The sequence below is a fragment of the Taurulus bubalis genome (genome assembly GCF_910589615.1).
Source record: "Taurulus bubalis genome assembly, chromosome: 15".
Taxonomy (NCBI): Eukaryota; Metazoa; Chordata; class Actinopteri; order Perciformes; family Cottidae; genus Taurulus; species Taurulus bubalis.
Window position 1 is genome coordinate 22,009,842 of NC_136603.1, and position 21,945 is coordinate 22,031,786.

At 49.1% G+C, this 21,945-nt stretch overlaps 1 protein-coding gene across 1 annotated transcript in view; it reads left to right on the top strand.

Annotated features, from left to right (window-relative positions):
- Nucleotides 1-20,235, top strand: part of lmo7a (LIM domain 7a) — a gene marked incomplete at its 5' end in the record, with an annotated part of 48,972 nt that extends 28,737 nt beyond the window's left edge. Inside the window, 22 exons of the mRNA XM_079230972.1 lie at nucleotides 75-221; nucleotides 646-1,416; nucleotides 2,863-2,892; nucleotides 3,632-3,746; nucleotides 4,591-4,724; nucleotides 5,153-5,837; nucleotides 6,241-6,588; nucleotides 6,944-7,058; nucleotides 7,925-8,086; nucleotides 9,118-9,284; nucleotides 9,727-9,790; nucleotides 10,068-10,124; nucleotides 11,203-11,228; nucleotides 11,601-11,708; nucleotides 13,468-13,554; nucleotides 13,961-14,376; nucleotides 16,493-16,548; nucleotides 17,188-17,374; nucleotides 17,622-17,978; nucleotides 18,776-18,884; nucleotides 19,364-19,466; nucleotides 19,549-20,235. Coding sequence (XP_079087098.1) covers nucleotides 75-221; nucleotides 646-1,416; nucleotides 2,863-2,892; nucleotides 3,632-3,746; nucleotides 4,591-4,724; nucleotides 5,153-5,837; nucleotides 6,241-6,588; nucleotides 6,944-7,058; nucleotides 7,925-8,086; nucleotides 9,118-9,284; nucleotides 9,727-9,790; nucleotides 10,068-10,124; nucleotides 11,203-11,228; nucleotides 11,601-11,708; nucleotides 13,468-13,554; nucleotides 13,961-14,376; nucleotides 16,493-16,548; nucleotides 17,188-17,374; nucleotides 17,622-17,978; nucleotides 18,776-18,884; nucleotides 19,364-19,466; nucleotides 19,549-19,571 — 4,267 coding nt within the window. The 3' untranslated portion in view covers nucleotides 19,572-20,235. The remainder of the gene's footprint in view (nucleotides 1-74; nucleotides 222-645; nucleotides 1,417-2,862; nucleotides 2,893-3,631; nucleotides 3,747-4,590; nucleotides 4,725-5,152; nucleotides 5,838-6,240; nucleotides 6,589-6,943; nucleotides 7,059-7,924; nucleotides 8,087-9,117; nucleotides 9,285-9,726; nucleotides 9,791-10,067; nucleotides 10,125-11,202; nucleotides 11,229-11,600; nucleotides 11,709-13,467; nucleotides 13,555-13,960; nucleotides 14,377-16,492; nucleotides 16,549-17,187; nucleotides 17,375-17,621; nucleotides 17,979-18,775; nucleotides 18,885-19,363; nucleotides 19,467-19,548) is intronic.
- Nucleotides 20,236-21,945: the final 1,710 nt, after the last annotated feature.

Here is a 21,945-nt window from a genome sequence, read left to right on the forward strand (position 1 = left end):
TCCCTCTCACCCTCTCTCTCTCTGCTCCTGTCCCCTCCTCTCTTCGTCCCACCCCGCCGTCCTCGGCTGCATAGCTATAAGAAGTCGGGCTCTTCGTCGGACGACTCCGACTGTGACGTCGGCCCCTGGCTCTCCTCCGCCCGCTCCCCCTCCGGCCCCCCTCCCCCTCACACCCGCACGCACGAGGCCTCGGCTCACGCCACCCTCGTCGTGGGGAAAAGGTCCATACAGCTGCACGACTGTGACGGTGACGGGGTGTTCTTAAGACACCCAGATTTCCTAGGAGGAATATGATTGGCTCCTGTTGTGGCTGATGAACAGGCTTTCTAATATACTAATGATGATATATACTGTTGAGCTACTGGAGGTTGCCCTAACACGCTTTAGAGCAGTTGGCTTGCACTGACTTTGTAGAAAATAGGCTGTAACTCAGCATTATTATGGTCTATTCCAGTGATAGCAGCTACACACAGTTTAATTTATTACCAGCGTGATCCTGGTTTGATCAACAGCTTGTTTGAATCAAATATGAGCAGGATAGCAGCGTGATGTTTCTCTTCCTCCTTTTCTTGCTCTTTGATGCAGTTCACATGCATGCACTCATCTCCTCTCTGTCCTTCTGTTTCCTTCTGCCCACCCCTGCAGTCCTCACATGCAAGCACACACTCTCCCACAACCCCCCTTGTTAGTGAGCCCCCCTCTGACGTTTGCCCCAGTGGACCCCGCCTCGGGTCCCAGGCTGGTCAAATGTGAGCGGTGGCCCCTCCTGGGGCGCCAGGACCCCCGCGAGCCCCCGGACCCCTTCGATTATGAGAGCATTTCCCCCGACCTGGAGAACGACGACATGTTCACCAGGCGGACCCTGGCCTTCCAGTCCAACACGGACCTGGCCATGATGAAGACCCGGCTGTCGGCCCACCGCCGCCCCTACTCGTCCGAGCCGCAGCTCAACATCGTCACCCAGCGGCACGCCGCCACCGACGATGAGAGCAACTACCCCGATATCGAGCGGGACGACGTGGTCTACCGCAAGGAGAAAACCCAGGAGGCTCAGCAACGGCGGCCTCTCTCGGGGGCACCGGACCACTACGCCCCCATGGCCGTCCCGGAGCCGTGGGCTCTGCCTCCCGATCTCAAGGCCAGACTCCTGTGCCCCCCGTGTCCTCTGACCCAGGAGGCGGCCGCACACGAACAGAATCGGGAGGGGAAGGAGGCGCTTCCTAAATCGGACGACATGCTCGTCCGGAAACTCTGTTCCGACCCGAGCCCACAGGGGGACGCGTCGGCCAATCAGATGACGCCCTCAGCGCCTCCTTCCTGCAGCGAAGGCGACCTTCAGAGATGGCAGGAGATCAGGGAAGCCAGCCGGCTGAGATATAAGAAGAGGCTCATGGTGGAGAGGCTGGCTTCTCTGAGGTTGTAAAGGCAGGTCGGCATGCTAGATTCTCTCGACTCTGCAGACTGTTTAAAGTCATTAGTGCCGTTTCAGCCTTGGAATATTTTCTGTCAGATTGTGAAGTGGTCCAGACTGCATGTCGATCCAACTTGTAAACGACTGGTCTGAAGGCCATCTCTTTGAGTTCTTCTTCATGAAGACTAGCAGGTGCCTTCAGCCGTCACTGGGTCAGTCACACAAGCGCGGCTACAAACGTTTCCCTGTTTTTAAATGTTTGTTGTTTCCTTTAAAAGTATTTTTCCCAGTCGACAAGAAAGCGCAGTCAAAGTCCTGATGCCGTTGATTGGGTTTTTTCCTGCATGATGCCGGTTCATTTGACCTGTTATGTACGCGCCAAGCGGACGGCGAGATGTGCATGGAGACCTAGCGCTGCTGTGTTTTTTGAAGTGTGATTTTGGAACAAAGCAACACTATCAATATTGTTTGGTACATCATGAGCACTGTTACAACACACCCGAGTTCTGCTTTTGGTCTTTGGTTTTGTTTGCCTGTGAATGGAAAAAAATCTAATAAAAAATACAAGCTCAATAAAGAAAATAAGAGACTTCATGATCTCGTGGTGGAATGCATGGCCATTTGTTGACCTCACCTCACACCTCCAGTAACACGGAGCTGTCCAGAGTTCACTGTCCTCTTCCTCAGCAGAGGGAGCTTTCACACTGACATGTGAAGCTCAAAGTCCAGCAGCACGTCAGTGTGGAAAGGTTCACGCCTGAGTAATGTCCCAGCACAGCGTCCCGAACACGCTCACGGCGCCGAGCTGGGGCAATTAAAAAATGCACTCGCGTCTGTCGAGCCGACTTGAAAAGCCAGTCGAAAATTCCCCACGGCTCCGAGAGAAGATGCGACTCGCGGACTCCATGGTAACCTGAACACAAATCAGTTTGCACATGAACACACACACACACACACACACACACACACACACACACACACACACACACACACACACACACACACACAAAGCAACCATTTAGCCTGAGTCGAGGCCATCTGGATTTACTTCACTTCCATACGTTAGAAGCCGTGTTTCCAGTGACATCATGTTGGAGTCTCCAGAAAGGCAGCATTGTTGAGAGGGACTCCTCATACAAACAGGGAAGGGACAGCTGATCCCGGGCTGTAAGCCCACGATACACACCTTTTTAAAGGGACAGGTCACCCCAGAATCAAAGAGGATTCCTCTCACCTGTAATGCAGGAAGCTTTGATTGTGTGGTGAACTGTCCCTTTTTAAACTATTTAAACCTCTTCATGAGGTGAAAACCAGCCGAGTCATGTGAGCTGGGTTCACCAGCATCAGTGGCCCCCACCAGGTGGTCTGGGCTCAGCGGGCCCCTCTCACTTCTCGCTGTGGAAGGCTCCCTCTGCAGAAATGTGACTGTTTGTGTCTCTCCGGTTCCCTAGACAGCAGCAAGCGCAAGAGAGTATCGGCGGGTGAGTTGATGCGGGCTCCCAGGAATGTGGCCCGTTTGCATTGGCCCTGGCCCCCCATGCAGTCGCACCTCGCTAGCGGCCCCCCACCCTACCCCCTGCTTTTGTGCTGCTGCTCTCACTCACCGGCTACTAAATGCTGACATACAACACAGTGCATTGTTTGGCTCGGGGCCAAGTTCAGGGGCGTGTGTTTGTGGTGTGTGTGTGTGTGTGTGTGTGTGTGTGTGGGAGGGAGGTGTTGCTGCTCCACAAAGCTCTATTGACAAGGCAACAAAGTGAAAAGATGCACACAGTAGCAATACGCTGGGTCATCCAACGAACCTGGAGGGTGTCCCGGTGAGAGTTATTATGACCGTCCGCCCCGATAGAGAGTGAGACGCGTACGTCTCAACAGGTGAGTTGCATAAGAGTGCTCTTCCTGCATGACGGGGAGCGCTGCGATACATGGCACTAACCCACTGAGCTTCCAGCAACACTTCATTTGTTGTAACTAACACCTGGTTTCAGGCTGACGGTCTAATCCGATTTATTTCCAGCTTTAAACATATGGACGGGAGGTGGAAGGTGGAAGTTATTTTGACTGTATGACATTTGGTGGGTTTTTCTAACAGTTCATTTGACACAATGGTGATGCGCGCATCCTTGTGAAGCTTCTGCCGGGATACTAACCGTCCCATCCCCCTCCCGCTTGAGCTGCTGATGCCCGGGGACTTTCTGAAAACTCTCTTTCTGCCCACAGGAGTAAATCAACCAGCGACATCCAGGTGGACCCCAGCATCAACCGGCAGTCTCGCAACGAGGAGCTGCAGAAGTACCGCGAGCAGACGAAGGACACGGATGATAAGTGGCAGGATGTGAGTAACTACTGGTCCGATATGCCTCCGTCCTTGTTTTTACAAATCAAGACAGCCTGACTGGCAGGGAAAGGGTTTTGTTTCCCAACACAGAGGTGAGGGGTGAGCACGTGATCTGAAGGATCCGTGCGGCAAACGGGACAGCAGGTGTTGTGGTGCAGACTGTGGCCCCGCAGGGTGGGAAGAGAGCCGCTCAGAGGAGCCAGAGACGGAGGCAGACGCTGATTGGTGCAGCGCTGCCCTCTGGCTATGGACTGTCCTCATTTCCAAATCAGTGTTTGTGGCAGGAAGCATCACTTCCCGAAAACACTAACGATGATCATTCGTGTGGGATGGTTTTCATGATGTAATATGGACAGATGATGTAAGGCCGAGACCCTGGAATGAAAAACAACATCAATCCATGTAAAGCTGGCTTCAGGGTGCAGGTTATTCCTGGAAAAATATGTTTTACAAAGTGTGGCAATGCTCCAATTTTAAACACCACGGATGCATCACAAGCGCTCATTTTTAGGAGTAATAATAACGGTTATCTGTGTTTGTGTGACTTGCTGTGGCAGTCATCAGTCTGATTGGTGTCATTGGCAATAAACTGGAGTCTTAAAGCAGCATTTGGGTCACACAGTCCCCAATACACCGGGGAGGTGAGCCGGGAGGAGCCTAACACACAAATAGAACACCTTCAAATGAAGCCCTTCCTGGCTTTCTTTTCTTTCTCTCTCTTTCTCAACTTCCCTCCCTTCCAGCAGTACAGTCAGCCACTCTGCTTTTATCCAGATCCACGTTTGTAACTGTTGCTAAAAATGGTGCGTGCAGTTAGATGGGCTTTCTTTTTTCTGTACAGGACCTGAGCAAATGGAAGAGCCGGCGCAAGAGCGTCAACTCTGATATCGTGAAGAAGAAAGAGGAGAGGGAGAAGATAGAGCTGAGCACGAGCAGCAGGAGGTCCAAGACCTTCAAGGAGATGCAGGAGGAGAGGTAAGAGAGAGCACACCTCCATCACGCAGAGATAATGCTTCACTCTTTATTATCCAACACATTGAATTTGTTCCTCTTCTACACCTTTTATTTTTTAACCCTCGGAGGGAGTTCCTTTGCTGAGGTAATAGAAGAAAAGGTGTGCATGAGAGGTTGTGCGCTGCAGAGACAAGAGGACTGCTTGTGCAGGAGTGAATGAGGCGACTCTGTAATGGTGCCTTCAGTCGGTGTGAAAGCGTAATCTAATCATGGCTTGCAACCTGCCTCCCCCTTCTTTGCCCCACCTCTTTTATTTCCCTCCCTGACACTCCCCTCCCTGTCACTTGTCCCCTTCATCTGCCTAAATTGCCTCCCTCGTCTTTCATTTCACCCACTGCTGTCTGCTTTTCTTTCCCCTCCTCCTCCCATCCCCCCCTTCTCATCCTCAGAGAAAATAAAGGAAAGAACAGCGTTGGCGGTCGCCTTGGATCTCTGTCTTACCTGGACGACGAAGACGTATTCGACAAACCCGCCGTTACTCCTCGGACCCGACCCCTCCCCACCAGGAGCTACACCATTGACACTCCTTACTATTCCTCTGCGTCCCCCGAGCCTCCGCTGAAAGAGGACGAGCCCCCCGCCGCCGCCCCGGCTACTGGCAGGGCCGCTTTCCCTCCCACCTCACAGGGAGTTGACACTCTGGACAGTCCTGCAGGCAGGGACACCACCACTATCACTCCCACTCCCACCAGCCGCAACTTCTTCCACAGGTCCCAGTCTCCGGTACCAGCAGCACCTTTACGGAGTCCGGTCTCAGAACGCACCGGCACAGTGAAGTCAGCGGAGACAGCGGCCGCCGTCTCCTCTTCAAGCTCCCTGCGAAAGTTGCCCGAGCTGAGGCCCCCATTGTTGCGTGCGCAGACTGAGGCGGGGGCCCCCTCCTCCGGTTCTCTGTACAAACAACAAGCGCAGCCCGGCTCAATGGAACCCAAGCCTCCCGGGGTGTCTCGGGTTTCCGCCTCCCTCCCCAGGAGCTACCAGAGACCGGATAGCGCACGTCTGACCTCGATCGTCGCGCCACGGCCCTTCGGGACTCAGTCGTCCCGCCTGACCTCTCTTTCCCGAGCCTTGACAGTGAGTACTGGATCCTTCTAAATACAAAGTGCATCTCAGGACATACGAAGGACATCTAGAGGCTGTTTGTTTGGCAGTTAGAAATCATTTGCTTTGTCGGTCTGCTGCAGTTTTATTAGTTTAGTGGGCATCAATGTTACCCAAGAGTCCGATCTGATTACTGTGTGAATAATAGATGAAGCTGGTGTTTTTACAACGCTAACTCAACTGCCAGAGCGTCTATTTTAGGCCTCCGTCACATTCACTACTGTCGCTTTCATCAGATCAGTTCGTAACTTCCAGGTAGAGATTATGAAAGCTATAATCATCATTTTATCAACAGCCCCGTGTTGTTCAAGGTTATTTCACATGATCTTATTCTCAAAGTGTGCATCTTATGACGATCTCGATTCACCTCGGACAGGTGGACGACCCCCAGAAGCGCGTCAACGGCGACGGCGACACTTTCAAGAAGTCGGCGGTGCCGAGCCGCTACCACCAGCACATGACCTCTGAGGACGAGCTGCAGTCTCAGTCCAGCTCGGGCCACAGCAGCGAGGACGAGGAGGAGGAAGAGACCACGCCGAAGAGCGTCACTTCTACTCAGAGCGTCTCCTCTCCTCAGAGCGTCTCCTCTCCTCAGAGCGTCTCCTCTCCTCAGAGCGTCTCCTCTCCTCAGAGCGTCTCCTCTCCTCAGAGCGTCTCTCCCGTCCCTCCTCAGGTCAAGACCGGAGCCCCACTAAGTCCTGCTCCAGCCAAAGAAACCAGCCAGGTACTCGCGTTACCTGCTGTAGATGAAACCGATCACCTTGCGCATTGACGAGTGGCGATTGTTAAACACATTATATTTCAGACCGACCATGTGAACAGTCACTGGATGTGTTTTTAGCTTCGTGGTAAATAAGTACTGAACCCAAATGCATCAGAAAATCTCATTTACATTTAGTTTGCTTAAAAATAATAGAATGATGAAACCCAGAAATGAATGAATAGCAACAGGTTGGCCTTTAATCAACAGCCCACAACGCACACCTGCGCACACAGCACGCAGCGATGGGAGCACATTTCTTTATTTGGTGCCTGTTTTTTTTTGTGTGTGTTTTGAGTTTGTCTCTTGGTTTTCGTAGGAGAACTTCTGTGAGTTGCGGATCAGCCTGAACCAGAAGCCCAACAGCAGCAGAGACTTTGGCTTCCAGGCGGCCTGGGACTCGACAGGCGCTCGCGTCGCGTCCATCCAGCCAGGTAACAGCAGAGCGCGTTCCTTCAAACAAACGGGATCTGGAGTCGTACGGGGGAAGCTTTATTCTCCTCCCAGTATAATGTGAGCCAAACTGGCAGCCGTCGATGCCAACATTCTCACACAGTACAGCGGTAATATTGGAGAACAGTGCCCAGGCGCTGATATATATATTACAGCCAGGACCCTGCTGGATGGTTGTCAGCAGGTTTTCAAGTCCATTGCAGTGGCGATGCCAGACCTATGTAGGCCAGCATCTAACTGGGTCAGATCTGCTGGGTCTGAGCCTCTCTTTCTACTGAGCTTTCTCCACCTTCGCTCGCTGCTCATTTCATTTAGTGACGACAATGCACTCGCCGCTGGCCATCGCGCTTTGTTTAATTTCTTTGTCTTTTTGGAAGGACAACGCACATGAATCACCGTTTCTGTAAATGGTAACCAGCTGGCAAATGTTTTTCAGCTGCAGTCCTTTAGTGAGATGTTTCAAAATCCAATTAAGTGACAGAAAAACAAACACAAAGCGCTAAAACTGCCATCAAAAGCATGCATGAGTAGGAAGATGCATAATGACCTCATCCACGCTTCTGCACATGCAGCCGTGCAGTAAACAACGAGCAACGCTGTTATTACACGTCATGCACGCATGAGCCATGCAGAGCAACGTGAAGACATACAGTCAAATGGGAACAACCAGAAGTATTGATCTTACGTTTCGTTAATTCGTGAACTAGTTGGCAGAAATGTAAACATATGTATATATATGTATCAACTGTAATTAAAGGTATCATTGTCCAAAAACGTGGTAATTTCTTGTGAGCAATATCTCGTCCCTAACCACGTCCCTGCATCCCTGCTCGTCCGTCCCGTGCAGGCAGCCCGGCAGAGATGTGCCAGCTTCAGGCCGGGGACGAGGTGCTGACGGTGAACGGCCACCAGGTGGCAGACATGAGCTACCCGGACTGGAAGTCCAGCATGGAGGAGGCCCTGCAGGAGGGCAGTCTGATCATGGATATACGGCATCACGGCAGGAACAGTGAGTCATGTGAACTGTGTGTGCGCGTGTGTGTGTGTGTGTGTGTGTGTGTTTATTTGAGATTGAATTGAACCTCTTTAAGGGTCGCATTCCTGGACTGACAGCGCTGCTTATGCCGCTTGCGTTGCTAAACAGTTTTGACACCTTAAATTGGTCCGTAAACTATTGTGAAATCATCCATGAATGATCTCATGACAGCTAAGCAGGGAAGGACCTGTAATGTTTTGTTTTTTTCTCATCTGACGAGTGGAGACTGTTATATTGCGTTAGTCGCAGTGGTTTTATTTCTACTTTGTTTTTCTTTTTTTTTCCTGTGTGTATTCTTGTTTTTCCTTTTATTCCTACTTCTTGTTCTTTTTCTTCTCCTTCTCCTCCTCCATCACCTTCTCCTCCTCCTTCTTCCCCCCACCTCTCGTGTCTCATCAGTATCCCCGTGGTGTCGTCCTTGTGGATACTTAACCCACCTCAGGTCCGCGGTCCCCTGAGTGTGCTGTTGGCACAGTGTTGGTGTAACTTGTTCCGATACGTCAGTGTCTCCTTCCCAAAGAATAATACTAAAACCACCCAGTAGCTCACTTGAACTAACAGCCAGTGCTCGTTAAAATGGTTTGGTGGAGGTGGTGAGCCTGTCAGAGCCACTGTGTGGGTTTATGAAAGCTTTAATAGGCTGCATGGCTGGGGAAGGTTTCTCTGTCTCACCCTGCTGCTCTCTGTAACACACCATAACAGCAACCTTGTCCCCTGCTTCATAGCGTTCTTCATGTAAATAAACAATTCTGTGTCAAATGTTGGGTTTCACATAGACGAATACCTAACGACTACTACTGCGCACACACACACACACACACACACACACACACACACACACACACACACACACACACACACACACACACACACACACACACACACAAACACACACACACATATATTCTTATATACAGGCACAGAATTATAATTACGTGGCTTCATGTGCGAAAACACACATCCTATTTTTATTTTTGTTTTGCCGTTGCATCGTCGGCATGCAGACTGGGACAGAGATCAACCTCCCATGCCATTTAAAAGCCATAAGACCGTCAATCTGACCAGTATGGATCATCCGATACTTGTAGGTTTCCCCGACGTCAACTCCAGCCTGGATTTCACCGCCATGGAAAAGCCGCCGCCCAAAGAGGCCGCCGCCCACCCAGTCTTGGTAAGTGACCCGGTAAACTCTCAGGGTTTGATCAAGTTTTTATTTCTCTATTGTGGCCTTATTTTCTCCAACTTTTTCTTTAGTTTTCAAGAACATAACAACATATATTTTCAGACAGTCACATTCTTTGTCATTTTTTTTTTATGTGTTGGTACACATGATATTCAGGTACAGTGTACAACACACAGAAAGATCAACAAACATCTAATGGTGCTCAGTCCAAGAAAAGATCAAATCAAGAGGGGAAATAAGGATAATAATAAGGAATAGATTGCATAAAGTACAAATAATAATTTAAATAAATAATTTAAACGGGATGAAGAACCAATAATTGTCCACTCCCGATGTGCTATATATGCTTTCCAGAGGGTATTGTGTATTTTGTGTGTGTGTGTGTGTGTGGCTCTTTTTTAATGAGCGGTGTGGTCCCCCCCCCCTGCAGGACGTGGCTTCAAACGGAGTTAATGGAGGTTTCCGTGAGCCGCCGGTGACCCTGAGGAACAAAGGTAAAGAGCAGAGCACACGATCAGAAAGGTTATGGAATTGATCGGTGGTTCTTCTGTTGACTCGGTTTTCTAGGAAACGTCTCTGCAAACACTGGAAAGTGATATTGAAGGACATTTACCGAGTTGTGTAACACAAAAAAAGATGTGACATTATCTGAAACGTGTGATTGTGATAGTGCTGTGAGTGTAATTCATAGTTTTGGTAATATAAGATGGTTTATCTCCTCTACTGTGCCTCACTGTATCCTGTTGTTGTTGTTTTTTTTATCTCATGTAGAGTCAGAACCCATGTCTTTGAAAAACTTAAAACGGAGGTCAGAGTTTTTTGAAAAAGGTAAAAAAAAAAAAAAAAAAAAAGAAGAAGCAGCACTGACCGAATCAGGGTGGGGTGTTTCTTCATAATGATGATTATGATAATGAATTCTTTGTGATTTGGTGGCTGGGTTCTCTGTGCTTTTGTCTCTCAGCCTCCAAAGGGACGTGTGCATGTTTCTCATCGGTCACGGCCTCATAATCAACTGATGAGTACATCTTATCCGTTGGTTATGAGCATCCGGATTGAATCGACTCCTCCGTGGCTCTTTGGTGGCCAGAGCTTAACGTCTTGTGCTGTGGCCCCTCCTCTCCTCCTCCCTCCTCCCCCCCTCCCTACTCCCCCTCCTCCAGGTGTCTCGGGGTCCCGTGTCAGTGCGCTGGTCTACCTCTGTGGTAAACAGGGTTGAGTGTGCAGTGACCTCCTCACCTTCGCTTGGTACAAACTGGGACTCTGACATGCTTTTCAAACCGAGGGAGTCCGGTGCTGTTGGGGGTCAAATTAAGGAATCGGTTTCTGAGGGGAAAAGAGACCCGATATAGATGAAAAGGAACATATAAATCAGTATAACAGCAGCACAATCGGCTCCGAAGGCCGGACAGCATGCCAGACGCTTCGCCAGCGTACCAACCGCAAACACACACCTTTTGAAACCCTGCCGTGTTTGTGGTGTTTCTGCGAATGCTCCGGGTTTAACACGCGGTCACACTTCGCTCCCTTGCATGTATGGAGCCTTTCGGACCGCCTGCATCCTTAAGTGCGCATGCTGCTCACGCGTGTGTTTTGGTCTTGTTGTCCTCGCAATCAGTTTATTGATTTCAATATTCAGAACCTTTTGGGTAAATGTCAACCAGAGGCTGATCTAATCAATAAGTCCTGGCGGGGGGAAATGTAACCGTTGTTGCTCGGGGGGGCTTGTTGAAAACATCAACTATTGTTTGTCATTTTCAATGAGGAGTTGCCGTTTGACTTGGAAACTCCTCTTGAAAATGTAATGCGCTTTGTGTTGCTACAGTATGTTGCCTCGGGGTTAACGTCTCTGCTGTTGCTCTGTACATGCCAGGAGTACTGACTGGATGCTTTTTCTTTTCTCTTCAAGGAGGATCAGAGTCTGCGATGCCAGATGTGAGTCGCCTTATCAGTGCACAGAGGTCCATTCTGTCTCTTTGGTTGTCTCTGCTATTATAGCAGGACGACATCTTGAAAAGCACCGTTAATACATAGGCCCATTATCAAGAATATTACATTCTCAAATAAGTTCACTCGCTGCTTCTTAAGTGGCTCATTTATAATTACTATGACTCCAGGGAGCTTTCATGTGTTGTAGATTGTACAAACCTGCTGTATTAATTCAACTTGACTGAATGACTTGACAAAACCACAAAGTCAGTGAGGAGGTCATGCAAGTGGTTGGCCGACGTGATGCCGTCTCATACTTTATACTTCTAAGATATACTTTATTTATTCTTATACTTAGCCTTTCTCCTCTGTCTGCAGATGCCCGTTCCTTCCATCACCCCGTCCTCCAGCCACTGGTCTTGGGACCCAGAAGAGGAGCGCAAAAGACAAGAGAAATGGCAGAAGGAGCAGGAGCGCCTCCTACAGGTACATAAAGGCGCACTGGAGTAGCAGCGACGTTATGCATATAACATACTACTACTATGTCGTAGCAACGGGCCTTGAACTTTGTAGCTGGATAAATGAGACCGGATGCAGTGGTAGGACATCCTGGTATTTTTTGGAATTTGTTTTTCTGGAATACTAAATGGTTGGTAGTATGGGTGTTGGAATGCAAATATGCACTCAGTGGCCAGTTTATTAGGTACACGCAGCTAAAGCTGACGGAGGGGTAATAAATCAGCCCTGCAGTCGATGTTACAGTGTTCAGGTTATGTTGGAAGCAGACTAGATAGGCGTTGAGACTGTAGTTTGTGGTGCTGTTAAATGGTATTGTGTTATACTGAGAAAGCTACAATTCAGAGAAATCACAACGCCATTAAATAAAGACACTCGAGGGAGGTAGATAGGAAAACAAAATGCAATAAAGCCTTACAGATAGGCAATTGAATAGAATATAAATCTGATAATAGAAAGTCTTCTTTAAAGCAGTGTGTGTTGGCTTTTAAAAATATATATATTTAGTGTAGCTGCGTGAGACCTTGAGTTTTTTTCTGATTCTAAGACAAGTCCAAATTCTAATTTTAATTAAAAATACACAACATTCTAGTATTTGGTCGGCACCTCTCCGTAAAACTCATTACAATTCAACAGCGCCCAAACCTGCCCCCGCCAGAAGGACCATGAAGTTGAATCACTGAACACTATAACCTTCACGAAGGTGGGATTTACTGCAGGGCAGCTGTGTGTGCCTTGTCCATTAATACAACTGAAAACACCAGCCTCACAATCCATTTGATCTAAAATACTCTTCCCTTCTGGGAATCCGTCCGTGCGGCCCGTCTGCAGACCAGGAAGTTTTAACAATCAAAGCAGACTGCTCCTAATGGGCTCAAGACAGAAAACGCTCTGGCAGCTCAAAGTAAGGCATCTGTGGAGAACCCGCCTTAAATGTAGTGGAATCCTGTGGAAAGATGTTCTTTCCGTGGGTCTATTTCTGGATCAATGGTGTCCAAGCAGAGCCGCTGTAGCAGCGAAGGCTTGTTGCTCCTCCAGTGTTGTTCCCTGTTGGATACACGGCCTGATTTCATGATGTGCCAGAGAGACCTCCCACCCTGGGCAAGCTTCTATATATATATATATATATATATATATATATATATATATATATATATATATATATATATATATATAGATATATATATATATAGATATATATATATATAGATATATATATATATATATAGATATATATATATATAGATATATATATATATATAGATATATATATATAGATATATATATATATATAGATATATAAGCAATAAGGTACAAGAGGCAGTACTGTATCGTCAATAATATACAGTTCAAGTGTGTTGTTATTAAACCCTTGAACTGTTTCCGGTTTTACGCACTCGCTCCCCGATAATGAGTCTGCTCTCAGAGCGTTATCTGCTCTCCTCTCCCCTCGCCCCCATTATTCACCGCTGCCATTCTCATCATCCCCCCAAAATATCAAAGTTTACACGAAACATGTTTGTTTGAAATGACAACTAACGGTCGCGCAAAATCTACGCTCTGGTAAATGTAAACAGGCGTAGAGTACATTATGGCTCAATAAAGTACACCCCGTGACTCGCTCTCAACCAATCAGAATGCTTGATTTCATCTACCCGTATTATAATGTTCAGTATACAACATTTGGATGGCCGTTGACGTCTCTCCATGCTTTTTCTTCTTCTTCCAGGAGAAATATAAGCGTGACCAGGAGAAGTTGCAGGAGGAGTGGCTCAAGGATCAGGAGGAGGTCGCCAAGAGCGCGGGCCAACAAGAGGTGACAAAGGGATTTAATTTGTATACATTAAAGTTTAAAACATGAAACGGCCCCCAGGGTATTACAAGGGTTTGTTGATGAGAATTGCATTCATTATTCAGCAGTTGCGTGACTGGGGGCTGGTATTTCTAAACGCTGGTTCTTTTCCCATAAATGACGGGTAAAGTGAGAGCAGAACCATGTGACTTGTCAAGTGGATATTCACACAAGACACACAACATGTGTGGTTATGTAATGATGGAAGTCTCTCCGGCTCCTAGTTTTGCAATAAAAACTCCCCTTTGATTGGAATTTCAAAACTCTTGTGGGGATGACACGAGTTCCTCCTGAAGGTCAATAAAGGTCAGACCAATGCCACCCTGCGCTGACCGCTTCCTCTTTTCCCGTCCTCCCTTCTCTCTTGCAGAGCCTGTCTCCCGTCGGCCAGCCCTCCACGCCTCCGTGGGAGGAGCAGGAGAGGAAACGGAAGGAGGAGCAGGAGAGGAAACGGAAGGAGGAGCAGGAGAGGAAACGGAAGGAGGAGCAGGAGATGAAACAGAAGGAGGAGCAGGAGCGCCAACGGCAGGCGGAGGAGAGGAGGAAGAGGGAGGAGGAGGAGCGCGAGCTGCGGCGGCTCCAGGAGGAGAGGGAGACGAGAGACAGGCAGCAGCGGCAGGAGGAGGAGATGAAGAGGAGGGAGGAGGAGGAGCTGAGGTGGCAGAGGAGGAAGGAGGAGGAGAGGAGGGAGGAGGAGAGGAGGCGGCAGGAAGCTGCAGAGCTCCAGCGCAGGGAGCGAGAGAGAGCCTCTGCCCAGCAGCAGCAGCAGCAGCAGCAGCAGCAGTGGTCAGTGGAGCCGCTGCTCCTTCTACTCCTCACTTTGCCTTCCTCATACGGCAACATGTGGTCAATAACACAGTTACCATAACCTGCTTTATTGTCTGTCTATTAACACTAGTGCATTAATACCAGTGCATTAACACCAGTGCATTAATCAGAATCTGAATCAGAAACCGTTCATTTGCCAGGAATGTTTACACAAACGAGTAATTTTTCTAGGCGGAAGGTGCAAACATTAGACATGAGACGTTAGACGAGACAAACAACAATCAACGACAACAACAGTGCAATGGTATTAAATCAAGTATAAGATAAAGTGCTTAGACAAATGGATAACGTCAATGTAACACCAGCGCATTAACACCAGTGCATTAACACCAGCGCATTAACACCAGCGCATTAACACCAGCGCATTAACACCAGTGCAACTAACGTGTCTGCATGTGCTTTGTCCTCCACCTTTGTGCTGTTACCCTTTCCCCACCTCTCCCCACATCTCCCCACCTCTCCTCACCTCCTCCCCTCACCTCCTCCCCTCACCTCCTCCCCTCACCTCCTCTCCTCAACTCTCCTCAACTCCTCTCCCCGCCTCCTCTCCTCCCCCACCTCTCTCCATCTCCTCTCAACTCCTCTCCCTGCCTTCTCTCCTCCTCCACCTCTCCCCACCTCTCCTCACCTCCTCTCCCTGCCTCCTCACCTCTCCTCCTCCCCTCACCCCTCCCCACCTCTCCTCACCTCTCTTCACCTCCTCACCTCTCCTCCTCACCTCCCCTCCTCTCCCCTCCTCCTCACCTCCTCTCACCTCCTCTCCCCACCTCTCCTCACCTCTCTTCACCTCCTCACCTCTCCTCCTCACCTCCCCTCCTCTCCCCTCCTCCTCACCTCCCCTCACCTCCTCTCCCCACCTCTCCTCACCTCCTCTCCCCACCTCCCCTCATCTCCTCTCCCCACCTCCCCTCATCTCCTCTCCCCACCTCCCCTCATCTCCTCTCCCCACCTCCCCTCACCTCCTTTCCCCACCTCCTCCCCTCATCTCCTCTCCCCACCTCTCCTCACCTCCTCTCCCCACCTCCTCCCCTCACCTCCTCTCCCCACCTCCCCTCACCTCCTCTCCCCACCTCCCCTCATCACCTCTCCCCACCTCCCCTCACCTCCTCTCCCCACCTCCCCTCATCTCCTCTCCCCACCTCCCCTCACCTCCTCTCCCCACCTCCCCTCATCTCCTCTCCCCACCTCCCCTCATCTCCTCTCCCCACCTCCCCTCATCTCCTCTCCCCACCTCCCCTCATCTCCTCTCCCCACCTCCCCTCACCTCCTTTCCCCACCTCCTCCCCTCATCTCCTCTCCCCACCTCTCCTCACCTCCTCTCCCCACCTCCTCCCCTCACCTCCTCTCCCCACCTCCCCTCATCTCCTCTCCCCACCTCCCCTCACCTCCTCTCCCCACCTCCTCTCCCCACCTCTCCTCACCTCCTCTCCCCACCTCCCCTCACCTCCTCTCCCCACCTCCCATCATCACCTCTCCCCACCTCCCCTCACCTCCTCTCCCCACACGCTCCCCTGCACCTAAAGGGCCACCGGCTTTGCCAATGTCCCGCCGTCCCTGTCCTTCACAGACAGGTCAGTCCAGTGTTTGCTGCAGTCACAAGATAATGCTTCTTTCTGTCTGACGCTGATCAGCTTTTTGGCTCCAATAACACCATCTTGCTTCATAAGTAATAATACTATGTATAATGGTTTAAGTGCCTCACAATGATTACAGTTTAACTATGGTGTCTTAGGATAATAGGTTGAATGGGCAGCACTTTATTTAATGTCCCCCAATGAAGGTTTATTACAGTATACGAATAATGAATAAATAGTTGTTAGACAATATAGTTGCAGGCAAATACGTTTTGAACCCTAATAACTTAGTACCTTTTTTAAAGCGCTATACAAATAAAATGTATTATTATTATTTCAACTCCTCCCGTGGTCACCCATGATTTTGTCAAAATAGTTGAACTGGTACTTTATAGCGTGAACAAAAAGGTTATAAAACCTGTGGCTTCCATAAATAGAGCCTTTTCTTTTTCTCTTTTAATTAAATAAGTTAAATTAAGTTATTTTCTTTTATTTGACAGGACAAAATCTCAATCATCTCCCCAGCTTGATGAAGAGGAGAAACCTCAGAGAAAAGGTCAGTTTTAAGGTCTATTAAATGAAGGTATTCTTTGTTGTTGTGGTTTACCTGTGGATGCAACAGCGATGAGATCAGGGACATTCAACGAGTGTGTTTCCCTTCATGCTGGTTGTTTCATTAAACGCTGCACGTGCATGTGGGCCATGCACTGCTGTAGGCGTGTTTGTGCAGCCGGGGGGCGTGGTTCACCGGCTGCTGGAGGAGCAGGCGAGGAGCGCCCGCGACAAGGAGGCCCGGCGTCAGTGGGCGGCGTCCGAGCTGGAGATGGAGAGGAGGAACATCCTCAACGCCATGAGATACAGAGAGCCAGAGAGAGGTGGGCTCGGCCCGCCGACCCGATCCGCTCACTTTTTGTGGTGATCGGCAAAAAAAAATCTAAAACCTACAGCTGTCAATCAAACAGCTGACCAATCAAACGTCAGCCAACCGGAAAAATTGTATGGAGCAAAAACGAAAAAAGAACAATCAACTCATTGATTGCAGGGCGATTTCTCTTGTGTGTAATTCAATTGCACTTCCAAGCAACTGTAATCCAACCAGACTTCCTCAGAGCCTCATTCTCTCCGCTTGACCTCCCGGAAAGCGTTTTCTTTTCACCTCCCTAATGCGGCGTTGCCCTCTCCTCTCTGGGTGCAGTGACGGGCGTCGTGGCGGCTGAGAAGAAGGGTCCGCAGTCGGCGTCGCATGCGGAGCAGGAGCGCCAGCAGATCCTGAACGAGATGAAGAAGAAGACCCCGCTGCTGATGGACAAAAGCTGGATCCGCCAGCGCGCCGCCACCACCTCCGCCCTCAACAAGGAGGCCGACGTGCCGCCCATGCGCAGGTACGCCGTGAAACGAGCTCATCTCTGTTGTGTGATGGCGGTGGCGGCTGGCTTTTTGCCCTACTAACATCCTGTGTTGCCGGCGGAAATATTCAAACATTTACTGGTCTGGCTACTCTGAATCTATCTTGGAACATGTGATCGGATCAAATATTCCCGAAAACACACAAGTTCAGTTAGCAGCCAGACTCTTTAAATGCCTCTAGCCGGGCTAATGTGGGTGTGGCTTTGGGTGTGGCTTTTGCAGAGGCGAGTCTCTCGACAACTTGGACGCCTCCTACAACTCCTGGCGCTCGTCGTGGACGCCCAGAAGCAACTCCCTCGCCCAGAGCTACGGCCAGAGCTACGCTCGGCCTAACTCGGCGCTCTCCGGCAGCGCTGCCCTCTACGGCGGCGGGTCGTCGGGCGCCCTGCGGCCCGCCTTCTCGGCCCAGCGGCCCGCCTCCTCGGCCCTGCCCTCCTCCTACTCCACGGGCTCCCTGTGGGCCGGGGCGGGAACCCCCTCGTCCCCTTGGTCCCGGCAGTCGCCGTCGCCGTCCTCTCCGTCGCCCACCACCTCCCCAGAGCCCACGTCTGAGGGAGGCCCCCCGCAGCTGCGGAGCAGGTAAAGATCAACAGCGCTGCTTTCTCTTAACACCCACAACTACTAACCCTCGCTGGTAGACTGGGTCATGTTCCAGGTGGTGGTGTTAACCAGGGGGAGTGGTGGCAAAGGGCAACTGAACTCAACTGATTTCACTGTTGAAAATATGTTGTTATGTATTTGTATATGATATTGTTTGATGTGTCGTTCACCCTCTGTTTTCACAGCTGACAAGTCTGACTATTCTGTACACTAATTGTTTCCTTTTTTTACAGATTTCTTGTTTAATTGTTAGTCGTTGTCCATGTGTTCGTGGCACTGATATTCTCAGAGTTAGGAACACATTTCTCAACATTATCTTTTTTTCGGGTCAAATGTATAAATGATAATTGTTTGCCCTGTGATTTGTCTAGGCGGCTGAACAATTCAATTAATGAAAAATGGCGAAAACACGATTCAATATTTGGCAGAACGTTGTGGCGCTGTGGTCATGGAGATGCTCCTGCTCCATTTTGGCAGAGGCCGTGATTGGCCCTCATCCAAAATTAATATTTAACAAAAAAGGCCAATATTGGTCATTAGCAAACAAGCTGGCTATCAGTTTAAGCATGTATAACATATAATAATCACAACTACTTGCCAGATTTTGAAAGATACATTTCTCCTGGAAAAAAAAGGAGAAAAGTAATTTTGACATATTTATTGATAAATAAGACAAAAAGGACCAGGCGGACTGTCATCAGTACACATGTAGGAGGGTGAACAGTTGTGTACCGTGTGAACATCTCTGAATCACAGCTGTGCGTTCTGTGATCCAGGTCAGTGAGTGGCAGGAAAGTCTGTACGTTCTGCGACACCCCTCTGGGGAAGGGAGCGGCCATGATCATCGAGTCCCTCGGGCTCTGTTATCATTTGAGCTGCTTTAAGGTGAGCGCCGGGCCACGTGTCGCCCCGCAGCACGCCGCCAACACGCCTCGGCCCCGCCTCCAGCCGCCGCCTTTCTTTCCCGACTAACCCGGTGAATCCTGGGGAATCTCGAGGTCCTGATCTCTTTCACAGCTTGAGCAAAGTAGTATTTCCTGTGCCAAAAATCCCTGCAAGACAAACTAATCGACCCCTCCCTCACTTTGTCTCTTTTTGTTGTTGTTACGCTTCATTGTCGATCCTTCCCTGGAACTCTGGTCTTCACTCGAGCTTGGTCTCCTGCATCTGAACAGTGGTCCATCCTGCCAATCTTCCACTCTCGTTTGTCCTTTTTTCCTCCTCCATTTCTCTCTCTCTGTCTCTCCGTTCACACAATCAAGGGGCCTCTTGTCTGTCCTCATCCCTCCGCCTCCGGACACTGTAATCTCCATCTTTTCACCACCGGTTGAGTAGCCCTCTAACTCTTCCCTTTCCCCCCCCAGTGCATCGACTGCAAGTCTGACCTCGGAGGGTCGGCAGCCGGCGCCGAGGTCAGAATACGAAGCAAGCAGCTCTACTGCAACACCTGCTACACGCGATTCAAAGGTGAGCGCGCGGCCGGCGTGGCGAGCACGATGACGCCGTGCTGGTTTCCTGCTGTCTAACGCCGCTGTCTGTTGTCTCCCAGCCGGCCAGCCAACCACTATGTGACGTGACTGCGCTGCAGCAGATTGACGAAGAGACTACTTGTGACAACAACCCGTGAGCGTTGACGTAAACACCGAGGGGGAGACGCACGCTTCCATCTACGGCGACAGAAATTCCCGGTCGACTCGCTGTTGAGAATTATATTCCATTTAATTTTTTATTTTTCAGTGTGTGATTGAGAGGGTAAGCGAAGAAGTTATCTGCTTTAACGTGTTTGTATCGTATTAAGTATTACAGCTGTACAAAATGTAAGGGTTCTGCATGCATCCGCAAGTTTTTTTTTAATGTTTTAACCACAAAACTAGTCAAAGCTTTAAATTGTCGATAATATAATTGAGGCAGATTTTTGGAGATCTTGAGAGATATTTGGAGGTTTCAGTGTCTTCTCACTCTTCTTCTTCTTTTTTCCCCGCTGAGTCTTGTGGTATGAACATGTATTCTCATCGCGTCTATGTGCCTTTTTCATTGGTGGGATTAGGAATTATTATAAGATTATTAGGATCCTTTCAAAGCATATTTAAAACCGTCTGCTTGGATAGCACTTATCTGGAGTTTTCACTGATGGACGGAGGAATTGTACACGCTAAGCGGGTTCCCATGTGAAGAATATATATCGCACTACATGGCATCGAGGCAAACAGTAACATTTGTAAATAAAATGACTAAACGCTCATCTGGTGTGCTTCTGTTGACTTATTTTCTCCTCACCCCCAGCGATGAAATTGCATAATTCCTTGTAATTATATCCCAGTCCATGATGCAAGGCTTTTCCCTGCCTCCGTAATCAGAAACCATTACGCTCCTCTTTCTCCGTCCGTCCCTCTCATTCTCCGTCTCTCTCTGTAGTGCCACGGTCATATGAAGGGAATTTCAATGAGCCTTTTTGTGCAAAGGGTTCAGAGGACCTGCCTGCTCTGTGCTCTCTGAAGCCAATTTGTCATGCATATTTAATTTGGTGCACATGCATTATATTAGATTACACTTTGATATTCTCTCAATGTATTCTGACATTTTGCCTGTTTTGTGGTATCATATCTGCATCAACACATTGAATATTCATACGAGCGGAGAGGGGACGCAGTCCACGGCTTCCCCGAGATGCATTTCAGCAGCGAGGTACGGAGCTGTCCTCATTTCAACACATGTAAATAAGCTCACTTGAAGCGGTACGCTGTATGGAAATAAGTTGGGGCCGAGCATGAATTGCCTCTGTGTTCTTCAGGACGGCAAGAACAGCCCCTGGAGGCAGACATCTCAAATTCTTTCTTCTTTTTTGTATGTTTCTTGGCTTCTCTCCGTGGAGAGAGATATTTTTAATCCTTGTGCTTAGAAAACAAGCAGGGCCTGAATGGTGCAGAGCAGAATCTAATGCATGAGAAATATAACATCCTTCAGGACCAGTATCCCATCTTTTTCCTGCACCCAGTGGTGTGATTGCTGAGGCTTACAGGGAGGCACATGCTCAGAAGAATACGGATACACAGATGGAAGAGCTCAGATGTGCTCGCTCTTCCCTCTCCATCAAAAACTAATTCCCAACTCAAACAACTCTTTATTTTCTTTATTGCCCTTCTGCCGAAATTTCACACAAGAGTTCACACAGATTTTCACAGGAGATTTCCAGTCGTGGAGGATTCTTCGCCCCACAATCAACACACAAGAGTGAGTCCAGTAATCGTGCTCCATTTCCTCACCGGAGGCTTAAAGCTTAGCTGTAGCCTGGACTCGCCAGAAGGGGGCACTGTGATATAAGATTTATTGTTTAAGACTGAAAGCATCCTTCAGCTGCAGCTGGATGTTGACTGCTGCTGTTTGCACAACTATTTGTCCGTTTTGAATGCAGCCACAGTAACTCACAGGCATAATGCCTTATGGAAAAGAGTCATAAGATTGTGTGGTTTAATCTGGAAATGAATAAATGACACAGATGTTTGTGTGAGCATTGTCGGTAGCTCTGTAGTCACATTGGTACAACCTCTGCTTTCTTTATTTAGAATAGAAAACACATATTTTAACTCAGTTTTGACCAAGTAGATGTTGTTTTTGTTTTAAAGAACACACACACACACACACACACACACACACACACACACACACACACACACACACACACCACGAGGAGGGAATCATTTTCACACTTAAGCAATCAGGCTCTAATTCACCTGCAGCTTGAACTGATGCTATAATTAGTGGTGTGATTGCAGCCGCCGGCTCACCAGACCTGTTGCCATGGTTTGTTTGTGTAAGAGATGCCGAGAGATCAAGCGACCACAGGGATGAAACACAGCGGACTGAGACAGTCCGTCAGCGGAGAACCTTTTAACCTGAAGCACGTAATAAATCACTGGAAATATGAACAGGGAGCGGATTCAGACAT